General features: G+C 42.1%; 1 protein-coding gene across 4 annotated transcripts in view; it reads left to right on the top strand.

Moving 5' to 3' along the window:
- esrrga (estrogen-related receptor gamma a) overlaps nt 1-15026 on the top strand; it is an 81984-nt gene that overhangs the window by 29562 nt on the left and 37396 nt on the right. For 2 of the 4 annotated variants that reach the window (XM_052063419.1, XM_052063417.1), the window contains exons 4-5: nt 1662-1790; nt 14093-14203. In XM_052063419.1, the coding sequence (XP_051919379.1) occupies nt 1662-1790; nt 14093-14203 (240 nt within the window). The remainder of the gene's footprint in view (nt 1-1661; nt 1791-14092; nt 14204-15026) is intronic. The other 2 variants (XM_052063420.1, XM_052063418.1) reach the window with 1 other exon arrangement.

Raw genomic sequence — 15026 nt, 5'->3', positions numbered from 1 at the left:
ACACACACACACACGCCTCAAAGGAGATTGCAGGGGATTTGAGGCCCTCATATATCCCCCCTCACGGACACCGACAGTCTGCACGTTATACAAAGAAGCCTCCGAGAAGAATCATTGGGTTCTATAAGCCCAGCTTCAGTGTCCAAGAAAAGGCGTCGAGGCAGAACTAAAGACACGCACGCTCCTGTGGCGCTATTACATCCTGCTGTTCTTTTTCGTACATTTTAACCTCTCTCCGTGAAGGATGTCGTAGCATACAAAGAGCATCCAGCCTGCTCGCTATTCACATTTCATAGTTCTTCAAGCCGACGTAAGATATTTACTATGAAGCATCCTTCATGAAAAACTGTTTTGAGTCCAGGTGCTGCAAATCACCAGCCTAAGTGTCTCTTTAGCACACTTATTCATTTAGTTAGTTTGTGTGCACTAACGAGGCCCATTACGGCCTAAGGTTTGGTGTCATTAGCACATCTATCCTTAGCACTAAGTAATTGCTGAATGAATGTGCTCCACTAGTCTCTTCCACATTGCGAGCTAGCCTGTTCCATTAGCGCCGTCTATTAGGTTTCCCCAGTGTTTAGCATGTTTAGCCAGTTACTTTCACTAACATGGCCAATTAACGAGGGTCTTGTTAGCCATTAAGACCACTTTGTGCATTTAGCCTTTTCCCAAGCTAACTAGCCCCCTTAATCAACAGAGTAATGAGAAAACATCCTCCCCACAGCAGCAGTCGATAGTAATCACTATTTATTCTCTTTCGCTGGGAGACACTTGAGCTTCCTCGGCTTCTGGAGCAATGTACTTCTGGAGGAACGAGAACAATTCGGGTTTTTTTTTTACACTCTTCAAACCACTTTTGTTACTGGTCTCTCTAAAATATATATCTGGCCTAACGTCAATTGAAAATGGGTGCAAAACGTTTGAAAGTGAGCTGTAAATCACGATCAAACAGGTAAGAGACAAGTGACGGAAGAAAGAAATCACTTGAATTAAGAGGATGGTAAATAAGAGAAATTGACATATGAAGGTTAATAAAAGTAGAAAAACAAATGTTTTTGAGTATGTGGTTAGTTTACATCATAGCAGTGTGACACGCCAGTTATTTGGACATAAGAGTTTTTGCAGACCATTCTGGGATGTATCAAATCACGCACCCAAATTCAACTAAGACAGGCTCCAGCTCTCTGTCGTGAGGACAAGCCAGATATGAATTGGGATGGGCGATTTAGGTGATCGAGCTTGCTACCTATGTGTGATATTAGCCTCTTGGGTCTCTCTGATGTGTTTTTTTTTCGTGAGCCACGGTTTTTCACTTAACGGACTTAGATCAGCTAAGATTCTTATCCTCAGCTGTGAGCCACTGCTCGTGAGTGGTCTGCAGTTGATCACGCAATCTCTATTAGGCACCTGCACCTAGACGTGTGTGAGGCACCTTTACAACGTACGTCAGCATAATATGCTTCTCCGCGAGTTAATTTACATTTTCAATCATGTTACACAAAATACCAGCCCGGTAAAGAAACAGTCATCAGAATTGGCTCTTAAGATATCGCTGCTTGCATCAAATGGATGCTCAATCTTGTACAAATTTATTTTTCTTCTCTTTGTCTACTACATTTCCAGAATATAACCATCTCCCTTATGCTTTTCCCCCTCCGCAGGCAACATCGAATATAGCTGTCCAGCCACCAACGAGTGTGAAATCACCAAGAGGAGACGCAAGTCATGCCAGGCCTGCCGCTTCATGAAGTGTCTGACTGTGGGCATGCTGAGGGAGGGTAAGGGAAAAGGTCTCTTCCTAATCTTTCTCCGTTAGCTATGAGCGAACACATCATTGCAGTCGCAGTAATGACGAGTGAGGTTGCGTTCAAATACAGAACCAGCCCGCCCAACCAACCAAAGGCGGCAAGGATTTAGTTGAAGAATCTGATCAAATGTGTTCATTTTGCTTCTTTTTCCGTCATCGGTTTGTTTATATACTTGTGGATGGCAATAGAATTAGTTCTTCATCATCATAGAAGTTTAAAATACGAAGCAGGTCAAGTTTGAAGTAACATTTCAGCATCGTCAGTAGTGATATCATATAATTATTGTTCTAACACTTAAAACTACAAATGGATGCATGAGTACCACTTCCTGCGCCAAAAATCCCTCTTGACAAATTCACACATTTTCCATGAAAAGCAGAAAAAGCGCAAAACATTCTTTAAGCTACAGTTTTCGAGGCAAAGGGATAGTGTGAAGGGGGTAATGTTGGCCTCTGGATTTATGTTCAGTCTTTTAGAACCACATTTTCCTGAATTCAGATTTGTTCAAGAGCTTGGGGTGCTTGGCCTTCCACTATTTTCAACTAATTCAACAACAAACTAAATAAGACTTAAAGAAAAAGACATTGCCTAACTATTTGTACAAATTAGTTTGCTTTCATTCACTTCTTGCACAGGCATAGTCTGTCTTCATGCATGGCACTCACTTTCTCCACACACATACACCAGCATGCATACGACACGTATGTTATGTCTGAATGAGGTAACATTAGTTGCTCCAGCAGTGCTGAAAACGATATCACTGCTCTCGCACCCCTTTGATTAAATACACTCATTTCTCCTCTTCACACTCCCTTGGTACCTCTAACTCTTTCTTCGCCTTTGGTCTTCCCACCTCTGACCTTTCCACTCCCACCACACTTTCTGCCACGCAAGGAAGAAGAGGACGGCCGATAGAGAAAGTCTAACGGCCGGGGAGGGAGGGAGGAATGGAGGAGGCTTGGGAGAAGAGATTGATTTATAGGTGCTGAGGAGAGGGGCCGGGGGAGGATGAGAGACAAGGTGTGTGGGGCTGGGGGTGGGGCGGGGGACACGGTGGCCGAATGGAGTCGAAAGTGTGTGTGAGAGAAAGCAGAGGGAGAAGGAGGGTCAAGGTTGTAATTGATGGGAGACCTGGACAAAACCTCCCACCCCACCCCCTCTCTTTTCCAGGCCGTGGTCAGAGAACGCGGCTCAGGCCGATGCACGGTAGCCTCCACGCCATCCATTCTTGTCTTCTCCCACTCATGCTTGTGCAACCACTTCATCTATCCACTCACCTCTACATTTGTGGCCCCCTCCATCCCGAGGTTCACCGGACACTTCATTGGGACAGTATAACTTCACAGTATAGTGTAATATATCTACTATATGTATAGTGTAATATGTAGTATAGTGTTGTAAATTCCCCCAGTGTGGGACAAATAAAGGATATCTTATCTTAGTGACACCCGATCAAAGAGATTTGATAGTTGAAAGGGTTGGTAATGCTTTTTGGGGGGGTGGGGGGGGGGGGTTCTGTATGAAAACTACAGTTCAAAGACAAAAGCTGGCATATGACAATAATACAAAAATAAGAGTCACGCCAACTTGCAGACTTCCCAATCATTGCATCGTCGAATGGGGCACTTCCTATCCGTGCAAAACAAAACAACTAGTATGTAAAGCTTGCCAATGTGCAATCAGTGCGACTGTTCTCTCCCTTTGAAGGGTTTGGGTTAATTCAAGTTAATTTAGGTTACGGCTAAGGGTTAATTAACCAGATTGTACCTCTAGTACACTCATCAGTTGTTCATTTTATTCACAAAGAAGTATGCTTAGCATTTCAATATCGTTTCATAGTTGCCATTTGTGAATTTTGGACTTGTCTGTTTGTGCACAGAATAATTTTCTTTGACTTTTCTTGAAAGACAAATTGGAAAATGAACCTCTTAATTGCTTACGCTAAATACTGTAACAAAATATTATTAGTGGTAACCTGGAACCAGAAATGGGAAAAAATGATATTTAATTTCCCCCAAAATGTAGATGCTTTTGCACTCTTCATGAGTTCAATTATTGTGGTGATGGTTTGCAGTGAGCCCCGCCAGATCACGTTGAAAGATGCTTTTTCAAATATGTTGACTCCTTTATTGAGCAAAATAAGACAATCCAACATTAAAAACACCAATATTACGCAGTGCCCTGCAAACTACTACCACAAAAATAAATACGAGTACCTCTGGGACAATTTTCTGATACGGCTTTTTGTATCGGCTCTTTGACGTTGACATACTGCATCCATGAATAAGTACGAACAAAACCTTAGCAAACAGCTTGTAGATGGTGTTGTAAATAAGCGGAAGAAACAATTTTTTTTTCCCCAAGAGTGAAACAAAACCCTTCACCCTCCACAATAAATGTCAACTCATCTTTTCGTTGGTTCCCCCACACTTATATATCCCTCCCAACAAGCTGCTGCCGAAGCGTTTATTCTCCCAGTCAATCTGACATTGGCAGAGGCCATGTTTCATCTCCCGTTGTGTACCCTAAGTCTGCTTGCAAACACGTGTATTGGACCAGCACACGTGCAGGAGATATAAGCTCATGTATTATTGGCAGTTTGTACTTGCCTTAAGTGTTCACAGTGGCCATAATGCTTATTTTTCTGTCTGAGGAAATGTGAGAAACTCAACTAGAGGGTTGCAATTCTTTATTAAATGCTTTCATCGTATCGTGTTTGCATGTGTTCCCAAAGAGGAAAACAAATAGCAGCCGTTAGTGGCTGCGCATGCATCATTCACACACACACACACACACACACACACACACACACACACACGCACACACACACACATACACGCCACTAGGCCTACATATATACAATATACATCAACCTGACAGACCACAGCCGTCCCTTTTGTATTGGTAGGTCTGAATTTAATACATGCGGTCCCCCTGTACATAACAACGTGGCTCATTGAAGGTTTTTATATTTTCCACCCTAAAGCAGAACGGGAGGAGATGAATCGTACTCTAAAGGAACTAAACGTAGTCCTTTAGCTTTGCTTTATTCTATCAGCGATAGTTTTTTTATTTTGTGAGTTTGTTTTTCATTGTAATAATTTGCCAACGATATGATCACATAACTGCGATCACGCGATAATTGATACATTTGAAGAAAACCATCCATGACACACAACTTTTATAATGTGCTCATGCACATACAGCTTATAAAAGAAGTGAAACTGTGATATAAAAATGTGGAGTAAAAGAAGACCCCGTACACCATCAGTGACCTTAGTGTTTATGCACTTAAATGACAGTGTCATTTAAAATTGCAAACACGTTCGGCCCTTTAAAGAGTGCAGGTGGAAGAGGAGTAAACAAGCAGGGGAAGGCAGTGAGCGAAGGAACGCGGGGATGCCCACCCACCAACATGTAACAGCTCATTTCTGGATCGAAGCAATTAAAAAGCCTGACTTTATTATGAGAACTTCCCCTCTGGCAATGACTGTCTGTCCATTTTTAATGAGGTCATAATGATGCGTCAGCTGAAGCCCAAAAGGTCGCGGGGGTGGGGCTTAGAGAAAACCATTTGCGTGTTGCGGGAACGGAGATGTGTGATTGCAGGTAAAAGATTGTCTGAAAATAACAAAGTAGACGTGGGTTAAACGGTCACTTTGGGGAGTCTGTGTTAGCGATTTGATTTGCTCCCTTTTAAATGCATTTTATGCACATTTGGACGCCGACCAAAAAAAAAAAGGTCTGGCATCACACATCAGAAATAAAGTGTCGTGATGTGAATACAAAACGCACATCAGACAATTGAACATGAAAGGGTTTGGCAGGAGCGGTGGGTGCATGTGTACCGTGCATATGCTGCTATTGACAACAGTGCGGCTTTGATGACGGCACGTCACGCGCGTCCCGCTTTAAAGAGATACAACATGCCTGGGCCGCGACCAAAGCTTCCATCTCTATCAAGCCATAAACGGCCAGCTGGATTCAGATGGTCCACTAGCAGGGACACAAGACCACGCGCCGCTCATATAAATCCTGGCATGTGGCCTCGCGTACGCACACACACACACACACACACACACACACACACACACACACACTCGTAGCAGTTCGTGCCAACTTTAGCCTTGCTCCCCGAGACCTAAAGGGGGAGATTAGTTGAAATACCGCAGTCTGTGTATGGCAATTTCTTTCTAAGTGTGTAAATGTGTTTGTTGTCCGCATACAGCTTCCGGTAGGTGTCATAACTGCCTAGTTCAATCCTGACCTCTGTCCAGTTACAAATTCGGATCCAGCCTCAGACATGACATTGAAGTACAGAAGTAATAGTCTTTAGCTAACACAATACAAAGTAACAACAGCTGACACTTTGGTAGAAAGCTCGACGTATTGACAACAATAGCAACTGCATAGCAATGAAAACAATATGGAGGAACGGTCTCACACCACCATATTCGGTACGGCGGGTTCAAAATGGAGCCTATGTATCATATATTTTCTGTAATTATGACTTCATGACGATGTTATCACCATTTATTGCTAGTACACAGTTATGCCATGTTCTTCCATACAAATTTGGGTCATGGCACCGCCATGAAAACAGAACTGTGTCGTAAACTGAGAATCTGCGATACTCAGCAAGGAAAGTGATTGTAATTCATTAAGGTACTGAGTGTTCTGGACTAAAGCACGGCTGGGCATGAGGCTCAGTACTGAGTGTCTTTTTCCCCTTTAGGGCCACCAAATTTGGCCAGCTATGGCAGTGCAAGCTATTTGACAGTGATGGAATTTACACTGTCCAATAATGCACATTTCCAAAAATCTCATAGCCGACTACTGCCATGATGGAAAGCACTCTAAAATCATAGTGGAGGAAGGCACAAATTTAGTCATAAATAAATACAACAGTCATATCATGCTCTCCTGTTTGGCATCAATTGCGTTCTGGGGTTTTGGTCTTTTAGAGAAGCTAAAAAGCAAATACTGTCGTTTGTTCCCAATCATTGTTTGGACAAAAAGCAATTGCATCAATATCTTAATTGTAGTTGATGATGCGCATCATTAACAAATATGTAAAAAATAATTAAAGATGGACAATAAACAATATAAGTCGTTTTGTTGTTGTTCTTTTGTTAATAAGCTAATTTTCCATATTCAATATGTCCTTTCCACTTTCGGCACCTTGTTTGAATGATTTCATGAACTTCTTATAACCGTTTATCGAGAAAAATGGATGAGGGAAACCAGAAGAATGTAAAGAATGAAAGCAAAAGTAGAGCAGGGTGATGCTGAGAGAGACAAGAGAAGATGTGGAAATGAAGGAGGAGAGAAGCGCCAGACAACCCGTGGCGTCTGGAGCTTCCTCATGGGAAACTTGCAGCTAAATCTGGCCTGTAGTGTCTCTCCTCACTAAGTGTGCGTGTGCAAATTTGTGTGTGCGGCATCTGGTTGCAGCCCATCGAGAAACGAGCGATAGCTCTGTGGCGAGAGTTCAGTCTAAGTGGTCCATTCTGTCCCACATACACTTGATTTTATTTCGGAGGGATCTTCCAGCACGAAACCACAAGCAGGCACCCCAGGGTGTGGATAAGATGGCAGAGAGAAGAAAATAGCATTTTCTCTTTCAAAACGTTCTCTTGGCATTGTCACCGTTTTAGATTGGTCGAGGAAAGTTGAATTATTGTGTTTGTCTGTGTATTGAGTTATTTCCCATCGAAGTGTCATCTTTTGCTGCCGCGCTAATTATAATTAGCATTCAACTCGTTTGGATTGTCCTTGTCTAAGTCTGTTTTGTTTTATAGAATCTTTGTTTGGTGTTTAAATGAGCTATGTATGTATGTATGTGGCGGCCCAGTGGACGACTGGTTAGCCCGTCAGCCTCACAGTACAGAAGTGCAGGGTTCGATTCCGGCTCCGGCTTTCCTGTGTGGAATTTGGATGTTCTCCCCGTGCCTGCGTGGGTTTTCTCCAGGTACTCCGGTTTCCTCCCACATTCCAAAAGCATCCGTGGCAGGTTCATAGAAAACTTGAAATTCTCCTTAGGTGCGAGTGTGAGCGCAGGGTGGTTGTTCGTCTCTGTATGCCTTGCGATTGGCCGGCAACCGGTTCAAGGTGTCCCTCGCCTACTGCCCGAAGACGGCTGGAATAGGATCCAGCACGCTCGCGACCCTTTGTTAGGATAAGCAGATTCAAAAATGGATGGATGGATGTGTACTATACATATCAGTAGGTAACAGGGGAGTGTCATGATTCGGTTTAGGGACCAACAGGTGGCACTGTAGGGCTCCCCCGGCAGCTGCACACCTGTTGGTCATTTGGTAATTAGTTGTATAGAAGGACTCCTGCCCGAACACTCAGTGTCGGGTCATTGTTGCTTCTCGCTACTGTCATGTGTGTTGCTGTTTGCGCTTGTTTTCTGTCACGTTTAGTTTATTGTTATGTTTTAGATTTAGTCATGGTTTTTGTTTGATACTTTGGACTTTGTGTGTTTTGGATTTAGTTTTCTTTGTTTTAAATACAATTCTTCAAATACACCCTGCTCCTCTCTCCTGCCTGCTTTTTGGGGTCCACCACCACCTCGCTACGTGACGGGGAGAAGGAAAAAAAAAACTATTCAGATAGGACTGTGCATTCTTAATAATGCTGCTGATCTTGATTGTTCTGGATCTGGTTAACACTTTGATAGGAGACCGTTCTGCTTTGGTCAGGAATCTGTATGATGTTATTTTTTGTTTTTGTTTTAATGTGTTATTTATTTTTTTCTAAATGCAAAATAAAAAAAATAAGTGTTTATCTTGGTCATGGAAGGAACATGATATTTCAAAAGGTGATTCGTAATTATTAGGCACATTCATACCAGTACATTTACTTTTCAGAGAAATGTTAATATGTTACTTTCAAAATGTCTGTACAGTTTAAAGATTTTGCAATTGTGACAGACGATTTGATAGAACACAAGCCACGTCATCCAGCATTCGGATGTGGTTTGGGTTCAAATGATGAGGTTCTGCTGACGGTTTCTTTTTAAACTTTAAAGTGTTGCTCCTGGTTTTAAAAGCAGGATGAGTCAAGATACTGCATGATTTTGGTCCGAAGAAGAGGGAAACAAATGGGGAAAAGAGACCTGACAGTGAACTCAAACACATGGCCAACTTCTGACACACACACACACACACACACACACATTTTCACCCAAGAGTGACCACAGCCACCTGCCCGCTGCCTCAGGCACGACTGGTCATATTTGGTCTGATCGTTAGCAAAAAAAAATAGATAAATGAAAAAGCATGCCCCGCACACACACACACACACACACACACACACACACACACACACACACACACACACACACACACACACATCCCTCTCTGTGCCCGAACCTCAATATTTCAATATCAGCTTTTTATTTTTATCTTTTAATTCAAGCTCTCCTTTACCTTTCGTCAAACTACAGCAGCAATGTAGAAAATGCAAATTCTGTCATCTTGAATGTCCTCGGCAGAAACAAGGATATTTTTATAACACTGGGTTGCAGTCTGGGCAGATCTTCTTTTTCTTTTTAATAAAGTCCAAGGCTTTATTTCTTTCTGTTTTTTCGCGTGAGGTAAGGTCTTCTGTCACCCTGACCTCTCCCTCTCTCACTCGCTGTCAGCACATTCTCACTGGGCTTTTTGTCACCCCTCAATCCGTTTGCCCTTACTCCCAACACCAATCCCAACACTTCTTGTCCTACATCATCAGCCCATTGAAATCAATCCTTTCTGTCTCCATCCTCGCATTTTTCAAAGGTGCGTCATCAGCCTTCAAAAAGATGCAAATTATGAAGATTCTTTCTATTGTCACATTGCTTCAACAGATTAGTCGGCAAGTCAACATCACTGTTTCGCATCATCGTTTTTCTAAAGCTTGCGGTCGACGTAAATGCTAATGACATGTTTTTGTCATCTCGCCTTCAAAGTGGACAATTTTACAGAGGACTTTTCACTCACCCGTCCTGCTGATTTTGAGGACTGTGAAGCAACAAAATGCGCGGCTAACAAGACGTCACAGTTTTCACTTCAGAGTCAGAGAGTACTAAGTCGCGGGAAACCTTATTAGCTTCGGCTATTCAGTTTGCCGCTGGTCTTAAAATTGTCATCGTAGTGGGTTCGTGGAACTGAACAGCAGCTTGAAGTGAAGTGTCATCTTTGTTGCAAAATAACAAAATAATAATATAAATAATAATAATAATGAATGCGAGAAAGTGTTGTGTGTTCCTGGGAACCAATTCGATGCGATGCAATGCGAACCAAACAGTTTAATGGTTTTAAAAAGCTGTTCTATCCTTCGTGTTTTTGCGTACATGTGACTGAGTGCCAACTCACACAGAGATGAGCAGGTTGACCAACGAAAGAGCCAATGAAGCAGTTCGAGTGAACGTTGAGAATGGAAAGTCCCACATATGTAAATGACTTTTTTTTTTTGAGTCCAAAAAAAAAACCAAACAAACTAGGGTGTCCATTTCTTCCCATCAAGTGATTAAGTCGAGATCGTAAATATCATGACAGGCCAAGCGATGACAAAATAATAAGAATAAGAATAATCATTAGTCATTTAACCCTTACTTCTGAGATCTGTCAAGTCGAAGTGAATTGCACCATGATTTGTCCATCTGGGCACTTGTTCAGTTTTCTTATATCTCGTCCAAATTCACTCTCATTATTCTCAACCTTTCCTTTATGAGCAGTAACGTCATCACTTTATTTCTCCATCCTTGAAATTTCTTATTCCCTTTTACTGGGCCATCCATCTCCCGAGCCATGCTAAACTCTCTTTTTAATTTCATCCATTGCAATCTTCTCTTCATTCTTCTTTATCAGCTTTTCGCAACATTTTATTCCCATTTCTCACCCATAAACGCATTTATTGTGCTCTCACGCCTGCGTTTTTTTGCCCACCACCCTTACATGGAGCTTACATTTTCTTTGCCCCCTCCTTCCCTCCGCCGTTCTTTATGATTTGAAGGCTCATTTGTTAGGATGAGCTAAAGCACTTCCACTCTCCGCCCTTGTCCCCCCCCCCCACCCCATCTTTTTTTTTGTAGGCTTTGGAAATATAATTTTCAATTTTTAATTTGATTCATTTATATTTGATCATTAATCAGCACCGGGGGAGAGTTAATTTGGTGGAAAATAGATGAGGTAGTTAGAGAGGGCTCTTTATGAAGTGACTGTCAGCCCTTTTAAGTTACTAGGGGGGTGTGGGGGGGAGGGAAGGGGAAATGGAACGCTTCTGCACATCACAGTTAGTCCGCAAAAAAAAAAAAAAAAGTGTTGAATTCTTTGAGACCTCGCTCATCGGCAAACCATTATTCCAAGATGCCACTAGACGTTTGTCCAGGCAGGTGCGAGGTTGAGCAAGCTGCTTGGGTGTTACGGGTCACTGTCGACATTTAGTGCGCTTGCATGTGATGGAAGTGTTGTTTTACCTCCTGCTGTTAAGAGTTTCTTGACCGTTTGCTGACACCGCTCCCCCCACACCGCAGCGAGACTGTCAGACCTTCTGTCTACTCTCTCTCAATCTCTCTCTCTCTCTCTCTCTCTCTCTCTCTCTCTCCCTCGCTCTATTGCATGCACGCACACACACACACACACACACACACACACACACACACACACACACACACGCGCGCAGACAAACATACTGTAACATTGATGTTTTAGGGGGTTAATTCTTAAGAAAGCGCTTCCCGTCCTGACAACAAGGATTTTGAACAAAAGGTTTTCTCTGGATATATTTGGGTTGCAAAATGTTTCAATTTTTCCTTCTAGTTTTTATTTTGAGTTATTTTTCAAATTAATTTAGTTTCAGTTTGTTTTTAGAGTGGGCTTAATTAGTTGTTGATGTTTGTGTTTTGGACAATGCTTTCTTTTAGTTTGTTGATTTTACAGTTTGTATTACAAATCCAATCTCAACGAATGTGGGACGTTGTGTTCATCATAAATAAAAGCAGAATACAATGACTTGCTAATCGTCTTCAAACTATATTTAATTGAATCCATGACAAAATCATACTATCTAATGTTCAAACTGATCAACTTTATTGTTTTTAGCAAATCATCATGAACTTTATGGCCTCAACACATTCCCATGATCTTTGACGCCTCCGGTGGAACTGCATCAAAAACCGACATCAATGTGTACAGGACATCACCACACTAACTTAGGAACACTTCAGAAAACCAATGTCAGTAAATACAGCAAATATGTCCAACTTCAAACTCTACGATGCCAGGCAAAAGCTATTTATCAACACCCAGAAACGTCTCTTGCCTTCCGTGACACAAGCTCATCTAACGGACTGATGCAAAGTGGAAAAGTGTCCTTTGGTCTGACGAGTCCATATTGTAAATCGTCTTTTGGAAATTGTGTACGTCGTGTCCTCCGGGCCAAAGAGCAAAAAAAGAAGAAGAGGTGTTTCTGTTTCGATTCTCTTTCTCTTGGCTCTTGTTTTTGTGCCAATGATCCACTAATTCCCAATCCTTGCGTGAGTGTGCGTGGGGATGTGTTTGCAAGCTAGCGAGTGCAGCTCTTACACAGATTAGTTTTGCTTGTTAAAATAAGAAAGTAATCTTCACTGGATTATCCTTAAAATGCCTTCACTCTTCCTTACTTTTATACACACGCACACACAAAAAGTAGTGTCTTAATTAAACAAATGCGTCTGAGTCTTTTTTTTTACTGATTAAGTCTTATTTTGTTATCTTGGTAGGCTTAACTCTGTGATTCTTTGGCTGTCCAAAACCACGTCTGAGAAACAGACACACTGCTCAAATAATCCCAAAAAATTGAGCAATGGTGTACTGGTTTATATTTTTCTTATAAGAAAAATATCAACATCATTACGATAAGCAGTGATGAAGTACTGTTGTTGTTGTATTTCTTTTTCTTTTATGTTTAGTTTGACGGTAAACTTCAGCTGTCAGAGGGAATAAAAATCTCAAAGCCTCTTTTTTTTGGTGACGGGTGAGGGTGGGGGGGGGTGTCTGGATTGGATTGGATTGGATCTACCAAACCCGTTTGTTGTGAAGTGAGCTGTGTTTATTGTCACCACGCAGCACTCCAATCATACATTTTTGCTTTTGAGTCAAAGCAACAAATCAGCCAAACGATGGCTCAATTCCTGAATAGGACTTGCAAAAAATATTGCTACCAATCACATCATATTATCCTAAATGGTGTCCTCTTTTGCTCCAGGGCATATGACACCTATGTCGTCCTTATCCATCTTTAAGTGGTAACCATGGCAATATCCAATACCCTGAGAGACAAGCCTAATTCAATTAGGGCTCCTTTGTGTCAATTAATTAAGGTGACTGAGGGAGAATAGGGAGAGATAGCAATTGGCTTCAGAAACTGAAGCGGTGAAGAGAGTCAGCCCATTTACCAAAGATGTGTTGAGTTACTTCGGTCTCAGGTTGATTTCTGTTTGTATTAATAAGGGCAGATCAAAGATTTTTTTTGAGGGGGGGTGTTTTAGTGTATATTCTACCCCAAAAAATAAAAACAACCATATGGAAGTTTTTACGATAGTTTTTTTGTTGTTGTTTTTGTTTGTTTTTCGCACTTTGAAACTGTGATACATATTGCGCCTTCAACTGCACCGAGGTGGACTGTGTTGCAGTTGCTGTCACACATTTCTTTAACAATCGCGCATCACATTGTGTGCTTTGTCATACATTTGAAACATCCTAGTTCCGTGTGCTGCCAAAAGTCAAGTCCAATTGCAGGATCATTTTCCACATAACACGGATGCATTGGCCAAGGACGTTAGTGAGAATCTGGATAAATATACCGTATATCGGCATATATCTGATTCATATCGGTCCATCCCAGATGAGTTTGGGGAAAAGGCAGGGGACAGCTGCATACTTTTCTCCAGCCAATCGCACGGCACATTCACGCCTACGGGTAATTTTGTCTTTTTTAATGAACCTGCCCTGCCTGTTTTTGGGTTTTTTTTTTATGTGCAATGAAGCCATAGAGAACACGTTTTTTCCACACAGGAAGGCCAGACTTGAGATATGAATCTTCCAACCTCAGAACGACAAAGCAGTGCCTCCCCACGTTACTGCCGCTGGCGTAAACCCACTGACTTCACATGAAACCGAGCTTTTAAAACACAAAGTGATCTGAGCTAATGAACTCAACTTTTTTTTACTTGTACTAAGTGACTGTTTAAGGTTTACGACTGCGATAGGGCTGTAATTAACACAAACTTTATTATGTCTCTGCGTTGTTTCCAGGTGTTCGTCTGGACAGGGTTCGCGGTGGAAGGCAGAAGTATAAACGTCGGATAGATGCAGACAACAGTCCTTATCTGAACCCTCAGCTGGCTCTACCTGCCAAGAAGCCATGTAAGAACACACGCGTACACAAACACACATGCACGTGCACAAATGTATTGTAGATGTTAGGATTTGATTTCAAAGGTGGGAATCCTCATTCCTGCAGGAGTTAACTATTTCTCCACAAATATTACATAATTACACACAGACCGTGCTCATGTACACAAAAGATGGAATGTTAAAAACAAGGCTATAAACACACACACACACACACACACACACACGCGTGCGTGCTATCACATAAATGGACGCAGGGTGGTGAGAAGCCCATCTGTTTGGGACTTAGTTTATTTCCTTGTTTCTACAGCTACCAGTTTAGGGTCATAACATTTTATACCTGTCATATTTTACTCTAAAGATATTCATTTAGCTTTGGCTGGATCTGCTGTTTTTTTAACTGTCAAATCCACTCCTCGCCAAAACCTGATGATTGGAAAATGAACAAGAGCAAGAGGCAGCGGGAGGAAAGGAGGGGAGGCGAACCTAAGTGATGGGCTTTCTCACAGAGATGGAGAAGAGGAGGCGTGGTGGGTAGGGAGGGACCAGCCAGAATTTTAATCCGGATTAAATCCAATCTGGCAACCACATCAAACTCCAGTTAGCTCTCTAGCTAACCGTCTGGTCACACACACACACACACACACACACACACATACAAAGCATACACGCAGTGCAGATTGAGCAGTGTTTAGCAGCTTGCTCCCTAAAGCCCATTTTGCTTAAAGCTGAGGCATATTCTGATTTAGTCCAATATGCTGAATGGCTGCACGACAGTTTCGGTTGTCTTTTGTACCACTAATCACAGAAATGATAGCATCACACAATTGTAGCC

This window comes from Hippocampus zosterae, chromosome 4 (assembly GCF_025434085.1).
Source record: "Hippocampus zosterae strain Florida chromosome 4, ASM2543408v3, whole genome shotgun sequence".
Classification (NCBI taxonomy): Eukaryota; Metazoa; Chordata; class Actinopteri; order Syngnathiformes; family Syngnathidae; genus Hippocampus; species Hippocampus zosterae.
This window is presented reverse-complemented; position numbering and strand designations above follow the sequence as displayed.